The sequence below is a fragment of the Tamandua tetradactyla genome, chromosome 12 (assembly GCF_023851605.1).
Source record: "Tamandua tetradactyla isolate mTamTet1 chromosome 12, mTamTet1.pri, whole genome shotgun sequence".
Taxonomy (NCBI): Eukaryota; Metazoa; Chordata; class Mammalia; order Pilosa; family Myrmecophagidae; genus Tamandua; species Tamandua tetradactyla.
The window spans coordinates 997,266-1,025,189 of NC_135338.1; the positions used below are offsets into that span (position 1 = coordinate 997,266).

At 40.5% G+C, this 27,924-nt stretch overlaps 1 protein-coding gene and 1 pseudogene across 5 annotated transcripts in view; one reads left to right on the forward strand and one right to left on the reverse strand.

Moving 5' to 3' along the window:
- Positions 1–4,287: 4,287 nt before the first annotated feature.
- WDR89 (WD repeat domain 89) overlaps positions 4,288–27,924 on the forward strand; it is a 42,696-nt gene continuing 19,059 nt past the window's right edge. The window contains exons 1-2 of one of the 5 annotated variants that reach the window (XM_077122426.1): positions 4,288–4,599; positions 25,503–25,551. In XM_077122426.1, coding sequence (XP_076978541.1) covers positions 4,397–4,599; positions 25,503–25,551 — 252 coding nt within the window. In that variant the 5' untranslated portion in view covers positions 4,288–4,396. The other 4 variants (XM_077122428.1, XM_077122429.1, XM_077122427.1 and 1 more) reach the window with 4 other exon arrangements.
- Positions 5,060–23,160, reverse strand: LOC143652618 (kelch-like protein 24 pseudogene; annotated as a pseudogene).

A 27,924-nucleotide genomic window follows, 5' to 3' on the forward strand; every position in this document is an offset into this window, starting at 1 on the left:
ATAAAGGCACTTCCTGTTTGCTTTGTCTTTGCTCGAACAAGAAGGAGGAAGTTCACCGCCTTGCTCTGTCGCCAGATTGTTAAGTTTAGGAGGACAGAGCTCGAGCTCATTATTCAGCTGCTGAAATAAGGATTCAGAGTCCGGGTCAGAGTTATTATGAGATTCCTCTGAATTAGCAAAGTTTGTTGCCGATAAGGCTTCTTGGGGGGCGCTATCGGACGGTGGCCGCGAGCCGTGTAGGCAGGAGCGGATGGTAATAAGCGTGGGCAGGAGCCCAGGGGGGAAACGCTTGTTTTCGTGCTCCATTTTTTGGGTGACCCGATCGATAAGCTGGTCATAGGTGGCAGGGTCCCACAGGTGGCAGGTGGTAAGCCACGGGTTGAACGGGAGCAGGACGTCCCAATAAATTTGGAGTTGGCAAACTGAAACCTTGCATTTATGGGCGTCTAACAGGGCCGCCAGCCCACGGACTTGGGGCGCCTGGTGCACCGAAATGTGATTGCCCATAAGAGGTAAGTTGTTGCAATGAGCTGAAGGAGGATGGGGGCTGAGTTCTTCCGATTAAGGGAGAAAAACTAGCAAGGTAGTACACCCTACAGCGCAGAGAAACGTTATGGCAAGCAAAATTCTTTCTATTAGACTCCGATCTTTAGGGGCGATTTGAGCTAATATTACCGCCCACACTAACGCTAGGAGAGATATTAACAAGAGCCAATAATTCATTGATAATACTGAAAGGTTAGAGGGGCTCTCAGCCGGAGAGAGCGGGGGCCCTTACCTTGTCGAGCGGCGGCTGGAGAGGAGGAGACGAAGAGATCCGACCAAGGGTGTGGGGCTCGTCGGGGTCCCTGTTCAGGGGTCCCTGTTCGGGTGCCAAAGAATACTTTAGTTAACCTCAGGAGGCTGAGGCCCTTTATTGGGAACAGAAATATCATTCCCTGCCACACATTCCTTCCTTAGAAAGCAAAATGGGACCGTTATGCCCTGAAAATTGTAAGCAAACCTTTATTAGCTAGTGATTGGTACGGAACTAACTGGAATCTGAGACCTGAAATCTAACAGAACCCAGTGGCTCTGCAGATCCAACTTATGGCCCTAGCTCCCACCTGGATGGATAGGACAATACACTCTAGGGTTACCTTGGGTTCAAGGAATAATTCATAGTAAGTATGTTCATATAGTGACTAACTTACTTATTACAAGCTTGTTGGATTCCCTCTCTTTTCCACTGGTATAATCATGTAGCTGTAATTTTTATCCTATCTATAGGAGTTGAAGATGTAATTGCCAACATAGATGCATTAAACACCTCTAATTTTAGTTTGCAAAAGCTGCTGGAGGGCGGTGCAATGGCGGCTCAATGGCAGAATTCTTGCCTGCTATGCCAGAGACCTGGGTTTGGTCCCTGGAGCCTGCCCACATATAAAAATAAATAAATAAATAAATAAAAATCTGCTGGAATGCAATATACCAGAAACCGAATGGCTTTTGTGGGGGGGGGGGGGATTTATTATTTATTGCAAGTTTACAGTTCCAAGGCCATAGAAATGTGGCATCCATAGAAACAGACCTTAACGCAAAGATAGGGCTGTTAAAATTCAGGGTTTCTGTCTCAGCTGGGAAGGTATATAGCTTTCTGCTGGCTTTTTCTCCTCATTTCACTCCGCTTCGTTTCCTTTCTGCATCTCCAAACGTCTCTGGTTGTATGGGCTCCAAAACTCTTTTAAAAATGGTTCCCTTTTAAAGGGCTCCAGTAAGCAACCCTACCATGAATGGGTGGAAACACATCTCCATGGAAACCATCTAATCAAAAGTCACCACTCACAATTGGGTGAATCACATTTCCAGGGAAACAATAAATAAGATCCCTCCCAGCAATACTGAATGAGAACTAAAGAACATGGCTTTTCTAGGGTACATAACAGATACAAACAGCACAGCTTTGATGCCCAAGCATTAAATGACAGCCATTATAGTGTAATTCTAGTAAATCAGAAATGAGTTTAACGTGCAGAACAGTACTACAAAATACAACGGCCCTAGATATCCTGACTGCCTTACAAGCGGGAGCTTGTGCTATAGTCAAAACAGAACGTTGCACCTATATTCCTGTCAAATCCGGTAACATCTCTTCTCTCTAAATCACCTAAATGATCAAGTTCAGTCTACAACTACTCCAGTTCATAATTTAAATTTCTCTGGTTTATTCAGTTGGCTACCTTCAGGAATAGGGTCATGGTTACCAACTCTTCTTCAAATCATGCTTATAATCATCCTGCTCATTACATCTGTTCTTGTTCTAGTTAACAATTACATGTATTCAAATTATAACTCAAAACATGTATGAAATCCTTTTCATCTTCCAGAATTTCTGCCAAGGGTGCTCCATTCTCCCCCAAAGTAAATCGATAATATCTCCAAATTATAAGTCAGAAATTTCATAAGACCCCTAACTATGTCACTCCGCTTTAGCAGGGAGTAGCCAGATCGAACGACAGCCAAATTCCCATACCAGAAGGATAAAGAGCACGTTAACAATAAAGATGGACTTGTGTAGTAAGAACGATGTTTAAGGACACAGCATTTGAGCGACCTGACTACAAACACGGGAGTTTCCTGGAGATACCCTCCCATTGATAACTTCTTCAGTCAATGACACAGCCAGGCAACTTCTAAGGAACACACAGCCGGACCAACGAGGGCGCGGAGGATTGGCCCCCCACTCCAAGTCCTAAGTCTCAGCAGGTGCGCTGAGCTTGTGTGCCTTCTTTTATTTTTTCTGCAAATGGCTGCCCCCATTCAAACCCAGGGAGGTGGGCACTTTTTGCTGGAGGAAGTTAAGGAGAGTCAAAGAAGCATTTGAGGAAGTAAGATATTTCAGCTCAGTCCAAAACTGGAATTGGAGGAAGAGTAGTGATCATGAGGGGCCCAACTCAAAATGGCCAAGGCTAAGCTTGTCCGTCAGCACTCCAGGCATTCCAGAATTCTGTCTCGGCATCTCCACGAAGCACTGCCGTGCAGATTCCTTAGAGGTGAGTTTCTTCCGGATGAGGAAAACTACCCTCGTGACATCCAAGGTGACTATGCTTCGGAACAATCACAAGAAGTCACAAGAACGGGTACAAGAAGAGCTAAGTACAAAAGGCGGAAGACATTTTCAGTGTTTTCTAAGTGCTGTTCAGAGTTAATAGAGAGTAAAACCTGACCCGAAGGAGGAAGCAACTGAGGCTGTGACCCAGATCCCAAAAGCAAGAGAGGCGGGATGGGTCAGCAGTAGGGGATTTCTGCCCGCTGACGCAGCCGGATTCACCCAAGCTAGAAGCAGAAGCCTCGCAAACCCTTCATTCGCCCTGCTGAATACTGACTCTCCCAAAAGGAAGGAAAGCAGGTGACAGAAACGTCTTTCCTGAATCAATTATGGAAAACAAGGGAAGCAGGGATGAACTGAAAGGGAGAGCGGGAGAGACAACGAGAAAAGGAGCAAGCATTCCTATGCTCCTGAGAATCCAGCACGCACCAGCGAGCACGGCGGCGGTGAGCAGACCCACAGCTCCCCGAGGCCTGGGGTCACCCCCACCAGCCTCGAGACAGCGCGCAGGGGCGACGCCCACCCGGCTAGTCAGAGCACGGGCAGCGCTCCGTCCAGCCTTCCAGCACCGCATCGCCTCCTCGACACCGCAGGGAAAGACACCGTGTCTCCCGACCCACGCCCGACACTTACACCAGATCCGGGGACACCTCCCAGAACGCCCAGTCCGGCCTGGCGTCAGGCCCCGACTTCCGCGGCGGAGGGACGGCTAAGGGGCGTGGGAGGGTTACGGGTGTCTGCGAACCACCAAACCTCAGCACAGCCGGAGACGGGGCCTAGGAAGCTCACTCAGGACCCGGGAAGGGTCGGAAGGCTCCTCGTTACGAAGCAGGACGAAAGCGAGACGACCTCCAGGCTCTGCAAAGCTGAGCTTCGGGAGGAACGAGGCCTGTGCACAGGGCTCGGGGGAAAGCGGGGAATTCGGGGTGTGCTCAAAGCGCGTTTCTCAGCTCCCGAGTTCACGACTGTTCTCACCCGCAGAGGAGGCCGGCTGGTCAGCACAGCACTTCTCTGCGCGAGTCTGGCCCGCGGGAAACCGAGCGTCTAAAACGGAAGGGGGAAAAAAGAAAAGAAGAGTAAAAGAACCCAACCTTCTCCAGGGCCCCCAAAACGCCGTCGTCGGAGGACAGCGCGCACCTCTATCCGGGCCTGTGATTGGCCACGCAGTCGGAAGGCTCATGCCTCATCACAACCAATGACGCCTGGGAACTTCCGCAAACGTAGCGTCAGTGCTCAGGGCGTAAGCTGGGACATGCAAACTTGGTGTGCGCAGGCGCGCACGTTCTGCTTCCGTCCAATCGGGAGCAGATGAGAGAACACTTCCTGGCGCCGTATTCGCGCCTCTATTTCCCGCCTCCTTCGCCTCGTCCGTCTGTTGCTGGCCAATCCCCTGCATTGTACTTTGCTCGTCCACCCAATCAGAGACGTAGAGGGTGGAGTTCCGGTCTCCGGCTCGGCTCGGCGGGTGACTTGGGACCGCTTCTCGCGCCAGCGTTGGGCTGGTTCTGGAGGTACGCTGCGGGGCCGTGAGGCGCGGTACCCGGGGATGGAAGCTCGTTCGCTGGGCAGCGGCGGTTCGTTGAATCCAGAAAGTCGGAGGCGCTGAGCCTCTCTCCCGGCGGGCACCGAAGGAAATAGGGAGGTCCCGGGAGGAGGAGGAGGAGGCAGCCACGCTTGGGGCCTCTCACTCCGGGGTCCCTGGGATAAATCCGGGCCGTCCCTGCCCCTGGGCCTTTTATGCCTCCCCTGAAAGCACTCTGTGGGTCGCTCTGCGGAAGGAGCACAGTGCCCTGCTCTGAAGTACTCGGGGAACAGTTCCCAGTACCTGCACCCACCTCGGCTCCCACCCCGCCCTCTCCCCGCCCGCCGCCTGTGTCCGGTATTTTTCAAGATGAGAAATAAATTTTCTCTTAACGAGAGACGCCAGTGTAGTGCAGCGCTTGCTGTGACACCAGCGACCGTATTTAAAGCTCACGGGTGTGACCCGGTGCGGTCCTCGTGGCGGTCCGCAGGCTGTTTGTGCTGTGGCTCGCGTTCAGTCACGCGTGCACGTGTTCGCTTTAGCTCGTCTCTGACGGCTGTGAATGAGTACGCATTCCATTTCCATAGCTGTAAACCTAAAAAAACTTAAAGATGACGTGCCTTGTAAATGTTGCTCCTGTGTTCTTTCCTAACTTAAAATTATTTTTAAATTCCATGCAAAATCTCTGGAAGTGAATTGGTTTTTATCGAGGTGAAATGATCTGGTAGAAAGACACCAGAGTAGAAGCAGTTTACTGGCTTACTGTGAAAGTCAGCGTCTCAGCTTCTTCAACTGCAGAATTGAAATCAATACCAGACTTCTCTGCTTCCTAGAATTGTGAGGATCGAATGAGATAGAGGATATACAATATAAACTACTGATGTTATCCACGTGTGACTCTTTCTTCTTGAACACCTTTGATCTTTTGAAGTTTGGACTGAAAAAAGAAAAAAAAGAAGAGGAAAAACTTTGTTGAATCAACTATCCTAGTCCCAATCCAGAAAAGGAGGGGAGAAAACAGTCTGATGGTGGCACATTTCCCTCATATAGTTTTATATATAGATTTTGCTTGAGTTCCAAGTTCTTTTTGTAGGGTTAACTTCATTATTCCAGCTAGATGATTTGGACATCATACAAGAATGTGATTTTTTTAGCAAAGCTCTCTTAATTGTTTTTTTTTTTAACATTGGCAGGCACCGGTACTGAACCCGGGTCTCTGACATGACAGGCGAGAACTCTGCCACTGATCCACCATTGCCTACCCTTTTTTTTTTTTTAATTAAAAGATATATATAACACCAAACAAACGCAAACATTCTTAACTTTTGATCATTCCGTTGTACATATATAATCAGTAATTCAAAATATCATCACATAGTTGCATGTTCATCATCATGATCATTTCTCAGAATATTTGCATCAATTCAAAAAAAGAAATAGACAACAGAAAAAAATTCATACATACCATACCCCTTTCCCCTCCCTTTCATTGATCACTAGCATTTCAGTCTAAGGTTAACATTTGTTCCCCCTGTTATTTATTTTTATTCCATATGTTTTATTTGTCTGTTGATAAGGTAGATAAAAGGAGCATCAGATACAAGGTTTTCACAATCACACAGTCACATTGTGAAAGCTATATCATACAATTGTCTTCAAGAAACATGGCTACTGGAACACAGCTCCACATTTTCAGGCAGTTCCCTCCAGCCTCTCCATTACATTTTTTTAAAAATTTATTTATTAATTTAAAAAAATTAAGAACAACAAACAAAAACATTAAACAGCATATAATTCTGTTCTACATATCTATTCAGTAATTCTCAATATCATCACATAGTTGCATATTCATCATTTCTTAGAAGATTTTCATCAATTCAGAAAAAGCAATAAAAAGACAACAGAAAAAAAAACAATAACAGAAAAAAGTGATTATACATACCATATCCCTTACTCCTCACTTTAATTTATCACTAGCATTTCAAACTAAATTTATTTTAACATTTGTTCCCCCTATTATTTATTTTTATTCCATATATTCTACTCGTTTCTTGACAAGGTAGATAAAAGGAGCATCAGAGAAAAGGTTTTCGATCACACAGTCACATTGTGACAGCTATATCATTGTTCAGTCATCCTGGAGAAACATGGCTACTGGAACACAGCTGTACATTTTCAGGCAGTTCCCTCCAGCTTCTCCATTACATCTTGAATAACAGGTGATATCTACTTAATGCATAAGAATAACCTCCAGGACAACCTCTCGGCTGTTTGGAATCTCTCAGCCATTGACACTTTATTTTGTCTCATTTTGCTCCTCCCCCTTTTGGTGGAGAAGGTTTTCTCAATCCCTTGATGCTGAGTCTCAGCTCATTCTAAGATTTGTTGCCAGGAAGATCCACACCCCTAGGAGTCATGTCCCACATACAGAGGGGGAGGGCTTGCCCTCTCTTAACATTTTAAAGATCATAAAACTCCACTATGTGTTCTACTGAATTGTATTCCAAATTTTCTTGGCAGTAATCATTATGAAACCATTTGAAACGTATAAAGTATAAAATTGTTGGCTGTGTGGTATGATAGAAGGAGCATTTAGAGTCAGAAGATATATCTAGACCATCAAAATATTTAACCTTTCTGAGCTGTGGCTTATGCGTTTGTAAAATTAAATAGTGCTTGTCTTAAACTCAGGAGTTCTGGTGAGACTCAGATGAAATGATAAATACTGTAATCCTTTCCAAACTGCAATACTCTTTTATGAAAAAAGAAAAGGTTTTATTAACTATCAATTATACTTTTAAAAGGTTCCAATTTAGCATTAAGTCTTGTGAATTCCACAAGTCCATGTGATTTCTTTAAAATCTCTTAAATTTTTTTTTTAACCTCTTCATAGTTTTAGTGGACCCAAAAAAATCCCCCTATCTACCAAGTCTTTTGATTTAGTATTAGTGTGCCCCCAAATTTCAGTTTGCTTTAGTAACACTATGGTTTCTTAGGAAAATTAAAAGAAACCTCTTCCAAAGAATAATTAAGTTTAATATACCATGTGTTCTAGTTTGCTAGCTGCTGGAATGCAATATACCAGAAACGGAATGGCTTTTAAAAAGGGGGAATTTAGTGAGTTGCTGGTTTACAGTTCTAAGTCTGGGAAAATGTCCCAGTTAAAACAAGTCTACAGAAATGTCCAATCTAAGGCATCCAGGGAAAGATCTAAGGCATCTTAGAGTCAGAAGATATATCTAGACCATCAAAATGTTTAACCTTTCTGAGCTGTGGCTTATGCGTTTGTAAAATTAAATAGTGCTTGTCTTAACTCAGGAGTTCTGGTGAGACTCAGATGAAATGATAAATACTGTAATCCTTTCCAAACTGCAATACTCTTTTATGAAAAAAAGAGTACAAACTTCTTTGTTCAAGAAGGCCGATGAAGTTCAGGGTTTCTCTCTCATCTGGGAGGGCACAAACTTCTTTGTTTAAGAAGGCCGATGAAGTTCAGGGTTTCTCTCTCATCTGGGAGGGCACAAACTTCTTTGTTCAAGAAAGCCGATGAAGTTCAGGGTTTCTCTCTCATCTGGAAGGGCACATGGCGAATACAGCATCATCTGCTAGTGTCTTCTGGCTTCCTGTTTCATGAAGCTCCCCGGGAGGCATTTTCCTTCTTCATCTTCAAAGGTCGCTGGCTGGTGGACTCTGCTTCTCATGGGTATGTCATTCTGCTCTCTCTGAATCTCTCATTTTCCAAAATATTTCCTTTTATAGGACTTCACAAACTAATCAAGACCCACCCAAATGGGTGGAGACATGTCATCCCCTAATCCAGTTTAACAACCACTCTTGACTAAATCACATCATCCAGGGAGATGATCTCATTACAGTTTCAAACATACAGTATTGAACAGGGATTATTCAACCTTTATGAAATGGGATTTATATTAAAGCATGGCTTTTCTTAGGGGACGTACTTCCTTTCAAACCAGCACACCATGTAAAATTTTAAATATTTTCCTGATAATTTAGTCTATATGTCATGTAAGTTAAGATAGTTCTTTTATACGTCCTTAGTGTTAGTATGTCCATAATGAGGTAAGTGATGGCCCATTCTCTTTGTGGACATTCATTCTGATCATTATTACTTTTTATTGGCTTTAAAAAAAATGTCATCATCCCATGAATTACAACAGAGCTGGTGCTTAAGCACAAATTCTAAAATCAAGTTGCCTGGTTTGAATCCTGGCTTCAGTTACTGGGTATAATCTTGGGCTGTTTTCTTGTACCTGCTCTGTGCCTCAGTTAATAAAGACCTTATGTGATTGTTTTAAGGATTAGATGTGTGAATATTTGTAAAGTGCTTAAAACAGTGACTGACACTTTAGTCTGTTAAATTCTTTCTTCGTTAATTCTATTCAGTATTACCCATCATATATTAGTGTGAAATAATAATGAAGAGAGATAGCCTCTGGTGGTGGCTTTATTTTTAGTTTATTATATTTTACAATTGATGTTATTTTTAATCATTCTTTAAGCCTGTAAGTACTTGGAAATTTGCATGTTTGCCCTAAGCAACCAAAATTTGCATTGGATTTCACAACAGGAATATTGTCATAATCTCAAAAACAGTATCAAGGCTTATCACAGGTATGTACATTAAATATTCAACTGTATATTGCTTAGCTTTTTGAATTGTGATGAATAATTTCAGTCAGTATAAATAAGAGTTCTAATAACACCATCTTACCTTTGAATACCCATTTACAAATGCTTTGTAAAGTATGCCCTTTTTATCCTTTGCAAGTTACTGTAAGAAAGCATTTAAGAATGGGGCTCTGGAATAGACCTGAATTCCAGTCCCTGCAGTTTGTCAGTTGAATGTGCTTTGGCAAGTCACCTTTCTAAGCCTCACTTTCCTTTCCCTGCCTCATGGAGCTGTCTGGGAGGTTAATGAAACATAATGCATAAAAATGCACTTAGAATCGTCTTGGCCTGTTGCAGAAGTGCAACCATCCTAGTTACTGTTCAGCCACTGATGCAAAAGAACCAGTAGATAGGACCAGTGGTCATGTGAGGAAACCAGGTTTCTTATAGGATCTTTGATGTGCTGAAGGTCACACACAAGATAAGTAAGGCTCCTGGTTCCTAGGGTGTATCTTTTCCCAAACTACTGTCCCCTTTCCATTATAACAGCTCTTTATCTCACTCATGGATTAGATATATTCCAGAGACAGGTTCCTTCATTTCCCATTGTTTCCAATTCTTGAAAGCTGCCAGAGTATGTTTTTCTGATATTATCAGGGCTATTCACTTTCTTATAGATCTTCTAGCCTATCCTACTCTAACCCAAAGCTGTTAGCACATGACAGACATCTATTTTTTTCAAGAAGGGAAAAAATAGTTATTGAAGTCACATGTTTCATATTGATTAATTTTTTCACATGTGATTCTACTAGCCTGTCATTAATTTGTGTTTAATATAATACTGAATTATTTTTTGAAGCCATTTTACTCCCCAAATTTTCCTCTCTTTTTCCCTGAGATTGTAAAACCCAAGTTATTCTTAGGAAGTAAGAAAGCAGTTTCAGACTCACACAAATCCCCTGAGCCATTCTAAAAATAGGAGGAGTACAATTTATGAATCATGAGGTTATTTTTGAAAATCTCGGCACAGTAAAATGTTGATGTATTTCTTTTGTATCCAAAACATACAAAACATGTTTATGTCATATAAACAAAGCATATAGTTCTTATTGCATCATTCTGCAAATTTGAGATGGTTGATCCTGTGAAGTATTTTGAAAAAAAAAAGTAACATTTTGAACATACTGTTTCAATCCAAAATTTGGGTTTATAAATGCATTCAAACCAGCAGGTATTTCTTGGCCCCTAATTTTTTCTGCACATAGGGCACTGTGTAAATTTACAAGGTAATGCTCCTAAATCCCAACCACTTCCTTGGCTTGCTCATGCTTTGTGGTGCTTCCTTCAGGAGATTAGAGTGAATTGACCTCAAAGCTGTGATTAAGGATATTTTTCAGTATTGTTACTACCAAGATATACTTTTTATACAGTAGCCCTAGCTTTCTCTGTAAAAGGAGCTGCCTCTGAGGCTTGAGGTGTTTTGGGTCAACTTTCCCGTCTTTTCCTGTTAAGATCGTTATTGTTTTGCATATATGTGAAGGGATTTATCCTTTCTCTTTGTTTTCCTCGGTTGGGTTGTGTTACCCTCCTCCCACAGAATGTAGGATTTAGTGGGGTAGCCTACGGCGTTAGGCCAGGCTGCTAGAGGAGTGATATTAGAGAATAGGGAAAACAGGGGCCTTGTCCTTAAGAAGTTCATATTCTGTAGTGGATGGAGAGAAACAAAGTATGTAAAATGAACATAACTAAAGATAATTAAAACTTTAATGAAATAGCATAACATTTCGTAGATGATTACTGCTAAATAATACATTACTTTGGCATTTAAAGGAAGTAGAAATTCACTTTAGACTGGATTAAGAAAGATGTAGCAATCTTAAACAGAATAGCAGCTCTCTTTATAGTTCTATTGTGGGGAAAAATATTTTACCAGCTAAAGTAACATATTTTATCCATGAAAATATTAATGAGTCAGACATTGCTCTGAAATAGTGTGTGACATATCCAGATGTCCAGTCAATACCGGCAGGCCATGCAGAAACAAGAAAAGAATGTATGGATGTATTTTTATTAAGTATTTACTTTTGTGTCCTTAAGAAATGTTTGTGAAATCATATATTTGCTTTCATTTCCATTTAGAGTCAGGCCAAATTTCAATATTTTTTTGACTGTATGAAATTAGTTTCTAAAAATTCTTTTATATAATATTTCTCCTGTAGAATGTAAGAGTTTGTACTGTTCTTGTCATCTTTGTCCAGAAACCAGTTATATATTAATCTAGTATTTCAGCCACATTCTGTGGCAGGCACCTAGGAGGTTATTGTAGTTGCGTATGAGAAACTGGAGGGAAAAGTGGCAGGACAGACGGATGGATGTGAACAAAGATTTTGAAGGTAGGATTTATTAGCTAGTTGACTCTTGTCCCTTGCTTTCCATAATCAAAGATTATTCTGAGATTTTAAGCCTAGATGAATTAGAAAAAGAGTGTGCAGTTAACAGTTAAGGAATACAGGTATACAAGTTATATTTTGGACGTATTTGAAGTTTTGGCAACATGTTCAGGTGTAAGAGTCTAGGCAGACATTAGAAATATAGGAGTGGAACTTTGGAGAGAGATTAGAGTTGAGGATAAAATCTAGACGTTCACACAGAGGTAATAATTTATCTTGCCTGGAGAAGAAAAGAAAAACTACTAAGAAAAATTCTGTTCATTCTGTTATCATGATTAGCAGTGGAAATCAAAATAATAATTAATGTGTTAAAACATCTATCTGTTTGGAGACTTTGGAGTTATGTCCTGAATGAATTTTGTCATTCTCTAATTTTTGGACTTGCTGCTAGATGGCAGTAGTAATAAGTGCCAAAGGCAAGGGAGGCAAGTATTTAACAGAGCTTGATAACTTAAATCTAATTAATATGTTTAGTAAAGTTACAATCAGCAGTACATTCTTTTCAGTCCTTTTTATCCTTCACATCAGATCTATGAGGAAAGTCTATCACCCCCCCTTAATATCCACCTTTTAAGGATCATGCCTTTTGTTGGTTATACCTTTGATACCAGGATTTTTTACTGTGTTCAAAAGAGGAAATGAGTTTAGAATTTACTAGATTATGATCTCCTCACGATATGGCACAGAGTAGTTAGAGATGGTCTACCCTACTGTATCTTTACACAAGTTAAATATTTATAAAATATTGCCTTAGTGTATGAAAGATGTGTCAACGTGATTATAAACTATCCATTGTCTGGAAACCTCCTTCTGGCTTACTATAATTTCAGTCATTGGTTAGCAGTGGGAATTTAAATAAGTATGAGTATGTTAAAGCATCTTTCTGTTTGGAAATTTTTTTTTGTTGAGAGGAGAGCATCTTGGGGGGAACATTTCACACTGAATTACTTCAGTAGTATCTAGTCCATGTGTATGTGTGTGTGTGTGTAAATATATATATATTTAGTATCTAGATCACACGTATACATACAATATTATATATAGAATAATAGAAGGTAGAATTCACATCTAATAGTTTATTCTGGGAATTTGCTCACACGCCACATTTATTTCCCATTTTTGCTTCTCTTCTTTTGTTTGTTCAACTTCAGTATCATCTATTTCATCATCGATTCGTTTGTCAGCGTCCGGGGCCGGTCTCCTGCCGAGGGCCGGGTTGGGGGGTTTTCTAATAGTTTATTCTGTAAGTTACTAGTATAAGTTGTTGCATTTGTTTGAAACACTCTGCGCTGATACTGGCATCTGAGTACTTTGTGCCAGGCGCCATTCTGCACACTTAGCATGTAGCGATTAATTTATTCCTTATAACAACTCTGTGAGGCTCGTACTGTTCACAGAATAGGAAACCAAAGCACATAACCCTTGAAGCTGGGATTTAAGCCCCGGCAAGCTGACTGTACACTCATTCTCTTAACCACTGTGCAGTACCTATCTAAGCGTCAGTGTCCTCATAATTCAGTGTCCCCATGATTCAGTGTCCTTATAATTCAGTGCCCTCATAATTCAGTGTCCTCATGATAAGACATCATAGGATCATTGGGAGGGTTAAATGAAGTAATGCATGTGAGTAGATTAATACAGTAACCTAGAATTTTAAAGACCAGTTAAAATTAGCAAATGTTTGGCCGCTTTTCTGATTTTGTTCCAGTTCTTTTTTTCTGTCTCCTTTATACTGTATTTCTTACTCTACTCATTCCTTAAACAGTGGTGTTCCAAGGTTCCATTCTTGGCCTGCCATTTTATGTCATTCTTTATAATTCTCCTTCATCAGGACCATCCACCTTCCTGGTTTGTTTGTTTTTGCATGGGCAGGTACGGGGAATCAGTCGAACCTGGGTCTCTGGCATGATAGGCGAGAACTCTGTCACTGAGCCACCATCGCACCACCCATACCTCCCTAGCTTTAACTGCATGTTTCCTATAATCTGATAAACCCATGCTTTCCTCTTGAACTTTAAGCTGATGTATCTAAATGTCTGACCTGCATATCTGCCCTTGTATATACCCTATGTTCTCCTCAGGCTTATTGGGCTAAAACTAAAGACATTTCTCCATTTTTCTCTCATTTTGTTGATTTTAGGATTCTCCTTCTGACTTTACTCCACTTAATTATTCAACCCAGGCGTCAACCTAGATTTCTTGTCCTCCTCCCTTGCTTCCTGCAGCTCATCAGTGCCAGATTTCACCAATTTTATCTCCTGAATATTTCTTAAATTTGCTTTTTTCCCCCTTCATCCCTACCCTAGTTCAGAGCTCATCTATCTCTTTTCTGGACTTTTCAATAGCCTTTATGTTCTTCCAACCTCCAGCCTAATGTTTCTACACCTTAATCTATTTTCTGCATTTAAAAATCCGGCCATTGTAAAATGTGACTCTGACCATGGTGTTTTTTTTTAACTTTTTATTTTAAAATAATTTCAGAATTACAGTACAATTGCAAAAATAATATAAACCCCACACAAAGAACTCTGACATACCCCCCACCCAACTCCCAGATACCCAGAGCCACTAATTTTAACATTTTGCCACATTTGCCATATCATTCTCTCCGTTCCCTCCCCTCATTTCTCTACCTATTTCTTTCCTGACCGTTTGAGACACATGATCCTTGAACACATAATACTTCCATGTACATTTCCTATAGCCAGGGTTATTTACTTGAAAAGTACTGTTATCACGTTCAAAAAATTTAACACTGCTGTACAGCTTACAGTCTATATTCAATTTTTTCTTGTGTCCTGATAATGTCCTTTAGAGCCTTTTCTCCTCCATTCTTAGATCTCATTTAGTATCATGTATTGCATTGGATTGTCATTATCTCTCTAGTTTTTCTTTTTTTTTAATGGTGGAAACACCTAATAGAATATAAATCTTCTCATCCCAACCCCTTCCCAAGCACACTATTCAGTGGGATTAATGCACTGTTGTAGTACCATCACCACCATCCATTGCTAGAACTTTCCCTTCACCACCAACAGAAACCCTACACATTTTGCATTAACTCCCTAGTGCCCCTGCCCCCCACCCCCACCCCCTGGTAACCTGTACTCTACTTTCTTTCTCTGTGAATTTGCATATACTCTGATAGTTTCTTTAGGGTTAGCATGGGGCTTAAATTTAACATCCTAAATCTATAACAGTCTTTGCTTTAATACCATCTTAACTTCAATAATTTAACATAAACTATGCTTCTATACCCCTCCCTCACCTTTTTGTAGCTCTCATCACAAATTACATATTTATACATTATAAGTCCAAAACCATTGATTTGTCATTATATTTTATATATTTGTCTTTTAGACCCTGTAGGAAGTAAAAAGTAGAGTTGCAAATTAAAAATACAATAGTACTATATACACGAAGATCTTTATTTCTTCATGTGACTTCAGTCAGTTGTCTAGTATTTGCTTTCAATCTGCAGAACTCCCTTTAGCATTTCTCTCAGGGCCATTCTATTGGTGACAAAGTCACATAGCTTTTGTTTATCTGGGAATGTTTTAATTCCTCCGTCATTCTTTTAAAAGACAATTTTGCTGCATATAGAATTCCTATATGTTGACAATGTTTTGCTTTCAGCAAAGTAGGTCTTCCCACTGCATTCTTGCCTCCGTGGGTTCTGTTGAGAAATGAGCAGATAATCTTACTGAGGCTTCCTTGTATGTGACATGTTGCTTCTCTCTGACATTTGGTGGTTTGATTATTACATGTTGCAGTGTGTTTACATTTAGGTTTATTCCGTTTGGAGTTCATTGAGCACCATGGATATGTAGTATATTCATGTCTTTTCTTAAATTTGGGAAGTTTTCAGCCATTATTTCTTTGAATATTCTCTCTGTCCCCTTCTCTCTTTCTTCTCCTTCTGGGATGCCCACAGATTGTATATTGATACACATGATGGTGTCCCACAGTTTTCTCAGGCTTTGTTCACTTTTCTTCATTCTTGCCTCCTTCTGTTTCTCAGACTGGATGATTTCAATTGTCTTATTTTCACATTCACTGATTCTTTCTTTTGCCAGTTCCAAAGTTCCATTGAATCCCTCCAGGGAATTTTTAATTTCTGTTTTTGTGGTCTTCAGCTCCATTGGATTCCATTTCATAATTTCTGTCTCTTTTTATTGAAAGTCTTTGTGTTCCTCTGTCGTTTTCTTGATTTCCATTAGTTCTTTGTCCATATTTTCATTTAGCGCTTTTAGCATTTTTAGGAGCATTTTTTAAGTCTTTGTCTAGAATGTCCCAGGGCTGAGCCTCCTCTTTGATGGTTTTTAGTGCTTTAATCTTCTCCTTTCCCTGGGGCAGGAGCTAACAAAAAGAAAATAATAAAAGAAGGAAAAAAAGTACTTTTCATTGCAGGTTGACCTTCAGAGCTTGTCTATACAGTGCATTCAGCGGATAGCTCCTGGGTCTTCCCTGGTCCTTTCTGTGCATGCTTGTCTTGAGCAGGAGTATTTGACCCTAGGAATTTCCCTGTTTACATGGTTCTGAATGTTCCCTCTCCTCTAGGAGACTGTTTCTTCACAGTCCCAGGACTACACTGTATGCCCTACAGCCAGCAGTCCCTTGCCCTGCGTTCTGTAGGATAGTTCTGTAACCTGCCTTGTACATGCAGGGCAAGTTCTTGGATGGCAAGTTCCTCAGCCTGCCATTAGGCAGGTTGGATGAGAATACATGTCCCCAGCGTGTGCACAGGGGTCACTCAGCCAGGGGTCTGCACTGGGCATGTAAGCTGACTCTACACTGAGGTAGTGAGAGGTGGGGAGTACCCAGCCAGGGCCCCACAAGACCTTAATTTCTTTTAAGTAGCGTTTTTCTTGATTTGGCATTCATTTTGTTACTGCAGTCCTTTAACTTTTCTGGAGTTTTGAGTAAGGTGTGTCAATGAGTTCTGGCTAGTTGTTGAAATCTTCTGTTGGGGCCTAGAGCCAGCTCCCTTTGGCATCTTGATCAGAGCAGAGCCTGACGTGTCATTTTCCTGCTTCAGACCTCTTTCGGTTCTTTTGTTTATTGAAACAGTTGGATCTGGCTAGAAACACTTCATTATCAACAGAATAAACATTTCTTTTAACTACTAGTAAGATTGAACATCTTTTTGTGTCTATTGTCAACTTTTGAGACTTACTGATTCTTTTAGCTATTGTCTATTTTGATGAAATCATTGCATATTAAGCACATTAACCTTTTATCAATCATGTATTCTAAAGATTTTCTTCAAATTTTAGTTGCATTTCAACTATATTTTCAACATCTCTTTCCATATTTAAGTTACGCTTTTGTCTAATCAGATCTTTTGCCTTTTTTCTTCTTAGCATCTGGGTTTCCTATTTTGCTTTAAAAGACTTCTACTACTCCAATATTGTATTTTCTGCCTGTTCTATATGTCTGTGTGTGTTTTGGTTTCCTGTTGTTGCTCAAGCAAATGCCATTCACTTAAACAGTGGGAATTTATTAGTTTAGTTTTGAGGCTAGGAAAAAATCCAGATCACAGCATCGTCAAGGCAATGCTTTCTTCCTGAAAACTGGTGTTCTGGAGCTGGCTACTGGTGATTCTAGGTCTTGGACTCCTCTGTCACATTGCAGTGTGACATGTGGCCTCTCCTGGCCACTCCCTTCTCTTCTAGGTTCTGTTGACCTTCAGCTTCTTGCTTCCCGTGCCTTTTTTCTCTCTCTGAATTTCATTCTGCTTATAGAGTACTCCATTAATACATTAACCCATCCTAAGTCCACATCTAAACTTAAGTGACCTCATCAAAAGCTCCTACTTCCAGATAGTTTGTCGGTTCCTCAGGAAGCTAAGTATAGAACTACCAAATGATCCGGCAATCCTGCTGCTAGTGAGTACTCAGAAGAACTGAAAGCAAGTATGTGAACAGATATTTTCACACCAGTGTCCTTAGTGGCACTATTCACAATTTCCAAAAGATAGGAACAGTCACGGTGTCTGTAGCGGAGAAATGTCTAACCAAGATGTGGCATACACGCACAATGGGATGTTTATGCAGCAGTAAGAGGTAGTGAGGTCCTGAAGCTGTGACAACATGGATGACTGTTGAGGACGCAATGCTGAGTGAAATAAGCCAGATACAAAAGGACAGCTATTGGATGATTTCACTACTACGAACCACCCAGAAAATGCAAACTCCGAGCCTTAAAGTGTAGATTATAGGGGACCTAGAGATAGTTACCTAATATGTACAGAATTGTTGATGAGGTTGAACTTAAATGTTTAGAAATGAATAGAGGGGATTGAGGTTGTTCATTATTTGAAATTATAAGTAATAGTGCTATATTCAAGGTGAATATGATTGAAAGGGGTTGCTTAATGTTATGTATCTCACTGATTAACATTACAACTATAAATATGTCATTGTGTGGGCTACTTCAAAGGTATGAATCTTATATAAAGAGTCAATAATAGAGGATCTGGGGAAAAACTACTGTTGCATACTGTGGCCTATAGTTAACAGGAAGTTAACAACAGTACCATAGCAGTACTGGGGTAAATAATTGGGGGGGTATAGGGATATGGGGTGTTCTGGATTTTCTGTGTGTGTGTGTGCCATTTTTCTCTTTGGAGCAATGAAAATTGTTTAAAATTGAGGGTGTTGATTGTACAACTAAGTGAGAATACTGTGAGACATTGTTTCGATACTTTGGATAGAATATATACTATGTGAACATATCTCAATAAAATCTGCAGATTAAAATTAATTAATTAGTAAACAGAGATACAGGTGCTGGAGAAGAAGTGGAGAGAGAGGTATACCTAGTCGATGTTGATAGGGAAATAGAATGATGCAGCTCCTCTGGAGGGTAGTGTGACTGGTCCACAGGAAGCTAAATATAGGGTCGCCATGTGATCAGGCAATCCCATTAGTTCCCATTATTAGGAATATACTCAGAAGAACTGAAAGCAGGGACATGAATGGACATTTGCACACTTATGTTTATGGCGTAATTGTACCTGATTGCCAATGGACGGAGGTGGCCATAGGGTCCATCAACTGATCAGTGGAGGGGTGAACTGTGGTGTATACAAATGGTGGAATGTTGTGTAGCTACAGAAAGGAATGAAGTCATGAGGCTTGCAACAAGGTGAATGAATCTTGAGAGGACATTATGTTGAGTGAAATAAGCCAGAAATAAAAGGACAAATATATGGTCTCATTTTAAAAATATTTATGAGAAAATTAGGGCCTAGATTGTAAGCTCTTGTAGAATTCACATTTGTTCTTTTTTTTTTTTTTTTTTTTTTTTAAAGGAAAGACAGAGAGAAGGAAGGAAGGAAGGAAGAAAGGGAAACATTTTTAAACATTTTCTTGTTTTATTGTATTCTGTTTCTCCGTTTTTGTTACATGGGCTGGGGCCGGGAATCGAACCGAGGTCCTCCGGCATAGCAGGCAAGCACTTTGCCCGCTGAGCCACCGCGGCCTGCCCCACATTTGTTCTTGAGTTTTAATGTTACTTCTAAATTCTGAGATGCTGTGCTCTTTATGTATAACCTGGTAATTTTCTGGAACTTTTGGTGCCTGTGTGTCACCTAAGGCTTAGAGTTCTGCAGCTCTGAAAGTCAGCGTTATCCCATAAAGCAACTGTTTAAAAGAAAAGCTGAAAAAAGATCAGACTTCAATTATAGATATGAATGAAGCAAATCTGGTTGGGACTAATGTAACTCAGAATGCATGGTAAAGGATGATATCTGTATTTTAAAATTCCAACTTCTGCGTGAGACCAAAGGAAGAGATATTTATTTTATCCAAAATTTAAATTTTCTGTAGCACACTGTCTAACTTAACCTGTCTGGCCAGTTTATTTAAACAACCTAATTACATGGAACCTAGAATAGGGAATGAGATCTTGTTATTCTGTATAGCTTAATATAATACCCTGGTACATTACAGAGTATTTTGGGCAGAAGATTTAAAACGCATTTGCAGAATCCTTTGAGGAACTGGATAATAAATATGAAACTATTAAATTTCCCTACTTGGGAAATTCCTGATATTCTCTCAAGCATTAGGGGCTCCCAATTTAATAAGCCAAACCCTCAGTCATAAGCCTTGCCCTGATAGAAGCTTAATTCTCTAATGATGAAGCTAAGCCTACTTGTAACTGTGCGTAAGAGTCATCTCCAGAAAACCTCTTTTGTTGCTCTGATGTGGTCTCTCTCTTAGGTCAGACTCTGCAAATAAACTCATTACCCTCCCCCCTACATGGGACGTGACTTCCGGAGAAATTAGTCTCCCTGGCAATGTGGGACATGACTCCCAGGGAGAGCCTGGCCCTGGCATCATGGGATTGAGAAAGCCTTCTTAACCAAAAGGGGGAAAAGAAATGAAACAAATGAAGTTTCAATCACTAAGAGATTTCAGGTAGTGTTAAGAGGTCACTATGGAGGTTGCTCTTATGCAAGCTTCAGCCAGATACTATGAATTGCCACGGTATGCCATGCCCCACCCAACTGTATTCCTGGGAACCCTAAAGAATACCCAAGGCTCTATGTGAGACTATAAAGTTTGACTTACTAAGTTTATTTTTTCAGAAACTTAAAACCTCCAGATTGTTCCTATGCCGGATAAGTCCTGAAACCCAGAGTTCCATGTCAGATAAGTCCTGAAACCAAGACCACCAACCACTGCATTACCCTACCCCGTAATGTCAACACCCCATTTTGGCATGAAGAGGTTAGAAGTACATTACCCAACTATCCCTGACAATTAATTGAAAGAATGATCAAATGAGATGGGGGATAGTAACTGAGAAGTTAGGATTTAACAAATGATTATGACTCCTGAATCATTATATAGATATTTCTTTTTAGTCTGCTGTGCTTGAATAGTAGAAAGAAACACTTGAAATTGTTGAACTGTAACCCTAACTGTACTTTGAGAGTTACTGCTTTTCTACATGTTATATTTCACAATTTGGAAATGTAAAATAACAACAATAACCAAAAAAGGTCCTACTTCCGATTCCAACCCACAGAAATGGATTAAGTTTGTTTATGAACATGTTTTTCTGGGGTAATTCAGCTCTAAAGCACCGCAGTATACAATTCTGAAAAGCAACAATTAATATTTATTTTTACTTCATTAAAATATAACATAGCTACTGTAAGGTGCATAAATCTCAGGTACAGCTCAATGAACATTTCCAAAGTGAATGTGTCTCTGCCACTACCGCTCAGATCATTACCAGCACCTCAGAAGCTCCCCTGTTATTGAGGTACACTCTCAAAATCCAAGCAATGACATCTTTAAAAAATTATATTTTCTTCAATTACAGGAAAGGCTTTACTTATAGTTTGTAAGATTAATATTCTGGGGAGAAAGGCGCCACAGTTACCACTGTGACAGCTTTTTACGATGGCATAAAGGAGGTACTCAGAGTCCCCGCAGTGGAGTTGTGGGGCCTTCCATCTCGCGGGGGTGGGTCTTGGTGGGGGGTCTGCAACTCAGAGCTTAAAGCCTTTCTCGCTGTACTGTGGATCGTGACGCGGCTGTGATAGGACACCAGCCTCGGCATCACAGCTGCCCCCAGTGGTGATGCTGGTCCCAGGATAGTAACAGATAATAGTATCTGTGGCTTCGCTGTTCTCCCATCTTCCACCCAGGATGTATATTTTACCATTACATGCAGACATGCCACAGTTTTCCTGTCAGTTGAAGGTACTCTACATGTGCATCCAATAACCTTCAACGGGGTCATAGCAGTAAGTAGCCTTGGTCAGCCCACCAGCATCAAGTTGTTCAAGGACACGGCTGTTATACATCTCTTGGTGATTGGATAGCTGCACGCAGGAGCCAGGACTGAACCTTACCAGAACGAGTATTATCATCAGGTCCTCTGCTGATCAAACAATTTACCCACGCAGCTAGTCACTGCAGAAGAACTCACTGCTTCCTTAAGGGGAGCAAGTTCAGTCCATTGATTTGAAAGAGAATCATAACATTTTATGCTGCTAAGTCCTTTTTGCCCATCATAACCTCCAACAACATTACCAAGGAGAAAAGCCATTTTGTGACTCCATGTGCCTTTACTTAGAGAAGCAACTCTTCCAAATATTCAACTGTGTGATGAAAGAATGTCATTTCTTAGAGCACAGACCACATACTTAGATTTGGTGAATTCTGGGAGCTTAGCCAAAGACTTCCATTCTCCTTTTACAGGGTCCTAGCACTCGGTGTATGGAAGAGTGAATCCTCAAACAACTCGTTCACAGCCTGCAGTGACAACTATAACTTCAGAATAGCCAGCTGACTTATGAGGCCTACTCCTTGAGGACATCGTTTCATTCCCAGGTGTGTGGTACCGTCTTGCTTCGTGCAATAACTGGAGAACTCAGGAGAGTTCTGGATCAGTTGATCCACCTGAGCTGTTTGAATGAAGTAGCTGAAATGCAGCAGAAGGCGTCTCACATGTGTCAGGAGCTCATGTAGCGGTGGTCTTCTCAGATCCAGAGCACGATGTACCCAAAGCATGACAGCTTCAAAAACCAGTGACAAGTTCATTGCTACAAATATAATCAGTAAGTTCATCTCTGTCAATCTTAAGACATTCTTCATGCTGAGACACAGCCTCAAAAGTTTGCAATGCAAAATTTTGCATTTTTGTGAAGAGTGTTTTTGAGTGAATGTGTATGAGCAAAGTACTGGATTCCTAAGCAGTTACAGGGATCAATCTGCTCCTCCAAGAGCTTGGCACATGCGTCACAAAGAACACTAATTTGAGAGAGACTTGCTATTTCCAAGAGATATTGTACATTTTCTGTAGTGAGCTTCATCTTTCCAGTACAAACATACTGCAAAAACACTCCATAGCTTCCAGCTGAAACACCATTGATCTCAACCAACGTTTCTTGACTTTCCCTGTGATCATTGCAAAACATAGCCCTGAAGTAGCTGCTGCAGGCTGAGAGAACAGCTCTATGTTCTCTCTTATCATATCATCACAAATGATAACATCTGTAAATAAGCACTGTCTCGGAATTCATTAAATAACCGGAATATGTTTTCCGCATGGGATGATCCTGAAGACAAGTGAAAAAACTTGTGGCTTGTCAGAGATTTATGGTCCATTTCAAATACTTGAGGCTTGGCTGCTGGGGAATCACACACCCTGAGATCCTCTCTGTTTAGTCTTCATCCCAGTATTAGCACCGTTCTTACATCGGCTGACTAATTGTTGAGAAATGACTGTTAGAGATCTTCTTTATGTTGCTTTTTTCTTTTTTAGCATTTGCTTGATCAAAGCCCCAGTCAAAAATTGGGGTTATTTTCCACATCCGGTGAAGTGGGCAGTCTGACCACCACAGGTGCGAGTGTGCGGTTTCTGCAGGGCTGCTCCCGAGGGCAGGTCACCAGCTTGAGCCCCCAGGGACTGTCGTGCCTCCAGCCGTTGGCAACCTGCCACATGGCCTCATGTCCCACCCTTCACGAGTGCACCTCGGCCACGGGCAGCAGGAGCATGCGGGGAGGCTCCCACTGGGGGGTGTGGGGGGCGGCCACAACTGCCGGGCCCACCTAGCCACAGCCTAGCCTTGCTGGTTTTCTACCTGGAGGCCCCATCAGTTACTGCTAGAGGGTGTGGGAGGCCCCAACTGCAAGAGTGGATTGGGCTGTTCTCCTTGTAGTTCCATTTTTCCTGGGTGTGTTTTGCTATTCTTGTTGTTGGCAGTACACACTAAGGATTGTTATGTCTTCTTGGAGAATTGACCCCTTTATTATTGTGTTAATTAGATTCAGTTGTCAACTTGGCCAGGTGAGCATACCTAGTCTTGTTGCTGCGCACATAAGCCAATGGCACGTGAACCTCATCTGTTGCTGATTACATCTGCAGTTGGCTAGGAGGCGTGTCTGCTGCAGTGAATGATGTTTGATTTAATTGGCTGGTGCTTAAATGAGAGATCGCAATGTAGCATAGCCCAAGCAGCTCAGCATACCTCATCTCAGCACTTGCAGCTCAGCCCAGGCCTTTGGAGATGCAGAAAGAAGTCACCCTGGGGAAAGTTGTTGGAACCCAGGGGCCTGGAGAGAAGGCCAGCAGAGACCATCCTGTGCCTTCCACGTAAGAAAGAACCTCAGTGGAAAGTTAGCTGCCTTTCCTCTGAAGAACTAACAAAATAAATCCCCTTTTATTAAAAGCCAATCCATCTCTCGTGTGTTGCATTCCGGCAGCTAGCAAACTAGAACAATTAATTAATATCTTTATCTCTAATAATTTTCCTTGTTTTGAAGAATGCTTTGTATAAAATTAATATTGTTAATCCAGCTTTCTTTTGATTAGTGTTAGCATGGTATTTATTTTTCTATTCCTTCACTCTTAATCTCTGTCTGTCCGTAATAGCTGGTGATATTAAGCATCTTTTCATGTGTATTTTAGCCATTTGTATTTCCTCTTTGGAAAAATGTCTATTTAAGTCTTTTGCCCATTTTTCTTTTGATTGGGTTATTTGTCCTTTTATTGTTGAATTGTAGGATTTCTTTATATATTCTGGATATTAAACCATTATTGAATTTTTGGTTTACAAATATTTTTTCCAATTGAGTAGGTTGTCTTTTGACTTTCTTGACAAAACCTTTTAAGTACAAAAGTTTTAAATTTTGAGATGGTCTCATTTATCTATTTTTTCTTTTGTTGCTTGTGCTTAGGGTGTAAAGTCTAAGAAACCATTGCCTACCACAAGGTTTCTTCTAGGAGTTTTATGGTAGTGACTCTTATATTTACATCTTTAATCTATTTTGAGTTAATTTTTGTATAAGGTGTGAGATGGGGTCTTCTTTCCATCTTTTGGATAAGGATGTCCAGTTCTCCCAGCACCATTTGTTGAAGAGACTGTTCTGTCCCATTTGAGTGGATTTGACAGCCTTCTCAAGTATCAACTGGCTGTAAGTGTGAGGTTCTATTTCTGAACTCTGAAAATTGATTCCATTGGTCAGTGTATTTATCTTTATGCCAGTATTATGCTGTTTTGACCACTGTAGCTTCGTAGTATGCTTCAAAGTCAGGAAGTGTGAGTCTTCCAACTTTGTTCCTCTTTGTTGAGATGTTTTTTACTTCAGGGCCACTTACCTTTCTTAAAATTTTGATAATTGGCTTTTCCATTTCTGAAGAGTAGGCTGTAGGGATTTTAATTGAGATTGCATTGAATCTGTAAATTAATTTGGGTAGAATTGATATCTTAAAAACATTTAGTCTTCCAGTCCATTAACACAGAATATCCTTTTATTTAGATCTTGTTTGATTTCTTTAAGCAAGATTTTGTAGTCTTCGGTGTACAAGTCCTTTACATTTTTGGTTAAATTTATTCCTGGATATTTGATTATCTTAGTTGCTGTCATAAATGAATTTTTTTCTTGGATAACATTCTATTAGACACCATAGTTCCTTTTTTTCCTCATTTATTTTTGCAGTTATTAAAGAAAGAGATGAGAGCATTTGCTTAACTTTTAGACACATCCTTCAGAAGTAAAAAAAGAAGAAATAGTAAATATGTAGTACCATTTTGAACATTGGATAATTCCACATTGTTACTAACTGTTCCAAATAAAGACATCTGGTGACTGGGGAAGTTTGATTTCTCTCTGTATTTGGTTAATCTGCTGGTTGTTCTGGAAGGGAAAAGGCATTTAATTGTTCTGTTGAAAGAAGCTGGGTATTCATAGACTTAGTATAAAGGGTGAATTTAGGATGAGAGATTTACTTTAGAAACTGGACATCTTTTGATGTTATTGAGAAAAATATCTTTTTTAAACAGATGCTGTGAATATCTGGAACCTGAGAGAAGTCTCATATTGCATGAGAAAGTATGTGTCATTCTATCCCGCCTGACACCCCCCGCCCCCTTTTTCCTTGGTAACAGATTCCTGTGCTTTAAAAATTGTGCTTTCCCTAAGAATTTTATTGTGTTTAGCACGTGGACTACCATATGTTGCTGTGAGCAGTATCTTGAACATTCATGTGAAGAAGAGCATATTCAGACTCACTAGTGTGCAAAGACGTTGTCTCGGTTATTAATGTGCAAAGACATTGACTCGGTCATTAGTTAATGTGTTTAACTTTTATTGGAATGGTAGCAGATTGCGGTGTAGCATTCCTTTCACTAAATATTCAGCACTTCTTCCCAATCTAAAACAAATGGTTCTTTGGCAAATTGTTTTAAAGCCAATTCTGTGTTATTTTTAAACATACATACAAATTTCCCTAAACCGTCTATATAAAACTTTTCTGGGAAAGGGTCTGCTGAAGTTAAACCATTATATATGCCTCTTAATCCCAAGGCATTGTTTCCTATAGGAAAAACTGGTCATGCTTATGAGCAACTGTTCCTGTTTCATTCTTCCTAGTTTTCCCAAAATTTTAATAACCAGATTCTTAAGCTTAATCTTTTCAGTTTTACATCAAATAAACTAATAGTAGGTATGTTTGATAAATAATAAGCCTTTTTAATGTCCAGCATGGAGTTTTAGGGGCGACCAGTAGGTTTTTCCAGTTTGCCACTGGCACATGACATTAGCAGCTACTGCTTCCAGGTATTCTGCCAATATCACCCATTTGAAAAAAAAAAAGAATATGATATGTGCTTGTTATGGAGGCAATTTAAAAAGAATAAATTTGATATATACAGAGGAGTATAGTACAGGGATTAACAGTATGAATTCTGGGGAACCTTTACTCTTTTCTCTCTTCTAAGATCTCATTAAATGTTCTGTATCAAGTCACACTCCACCAAGCCTGATGTGTATCCCAATTCTATGGACTGCTTCTCATTTCCAAAGGATATTGGGCACTTTGGAAAAAATAGCAAGCCCCTTAGTTTTGATAAGATATTTGGTGACACTGTGTTTGTCAATTCCTTGTAACTATGGACCAAAGAAAATCGTCTAAAATTGAGATTGCTGCTTCTTGTACAACCAAGTGAGGATACTGTAAGACATGGTTTGTTTATTTTAGTCATTATCTGTGATGCCCAACAGGTAGAGGGAGCCAAAGGATACGACTACTGAGAAACAGAATGATGAACTGATTTATTTATATGATGGAATATGTGCAGCTTCAGAAAGGAAGGACAGCAGTAGGCACATGACAAGCTGAATAAACCTTAGGGACAATGTGTCGTGCAAAATAAGCCAGAAGCAAAAGAGCAAATATGCTCAGGTCTCTTTCAGAGAATACTTATAAGAAAATTGGAGACTAGATTGTAAGCCCTTATAGCACCCACACTTAGCCTGAAGTTATAAGTTTATTTCTAGATTCTAAGACATTGAGCTATATGTTTATCAACTGATATTTCCCTGGAACTTTGAGTAACTCTCTGACATTTAAGACCCAGGTAGATAGCATAGCTATATATAGTAACAGTTAAAATAACTGAAAATATCAGGCCTCAATTAGAAATAAAAATGAAGCCAATCTGGCTGGGACTAAGGTAAATCAGAATAGAGGGTAAAAGATGATATTGTATGTACCCTAAACCTTCACCTGCTATATGAGACCAAAGGCAGAGAGGTTTATTATGTTAGAATCTAAATTTTCTGTAACACACACTCTAAATCACCCTGCCTGGACAGTTCATTGAAACAACTCAGACTGCTGGAGTCCTGAATGGGAGCAAGACCTCGTGATTCTGCAGAGCTTAGTGTGACACCTGGATACGTCTCCGACCATGGTGGGCTGATAATTAAGAAGTACTGGGAGAGTCCTCTGAAGGTCTGAAAGGGGGGAATACATATATGAGGCCTAAGAGTTGCTTCCACGGAACCTCTTATGTTGCTCAGATGTGGCCTCTCTCTTTCTCTCAGCTCAACTCAGTAAGGAAAATCATTATTCAACCCCCTACGAGGGACATGACTTCAGGGGTGAAAGTCTCCCTGACAATGTGGGGCGTGGCTCCTGGAGATGAGTCTGGCCCTGGCACCATGAGATACACAATGCCTTCCTGACCAAAAGGGAGAAAAGATGTGTATTAAAATAAGGCATCACTAAATAAATAAATAAATAAAAGTAAGGCATCAGTGGCTAAGAGAGATCAAATAGAGTCAAGAAGCTATTAAGTTTGCTGTCGTGGAGCCTAAAATTTCCAGTGGGTTCTCAAGCCAGATAAATCCTGAAACCCAGAAGGACTAGCCTCTCTAAGATGATCAATTTCATCCCCCTATCCTTTAATGTTGACACCCCTT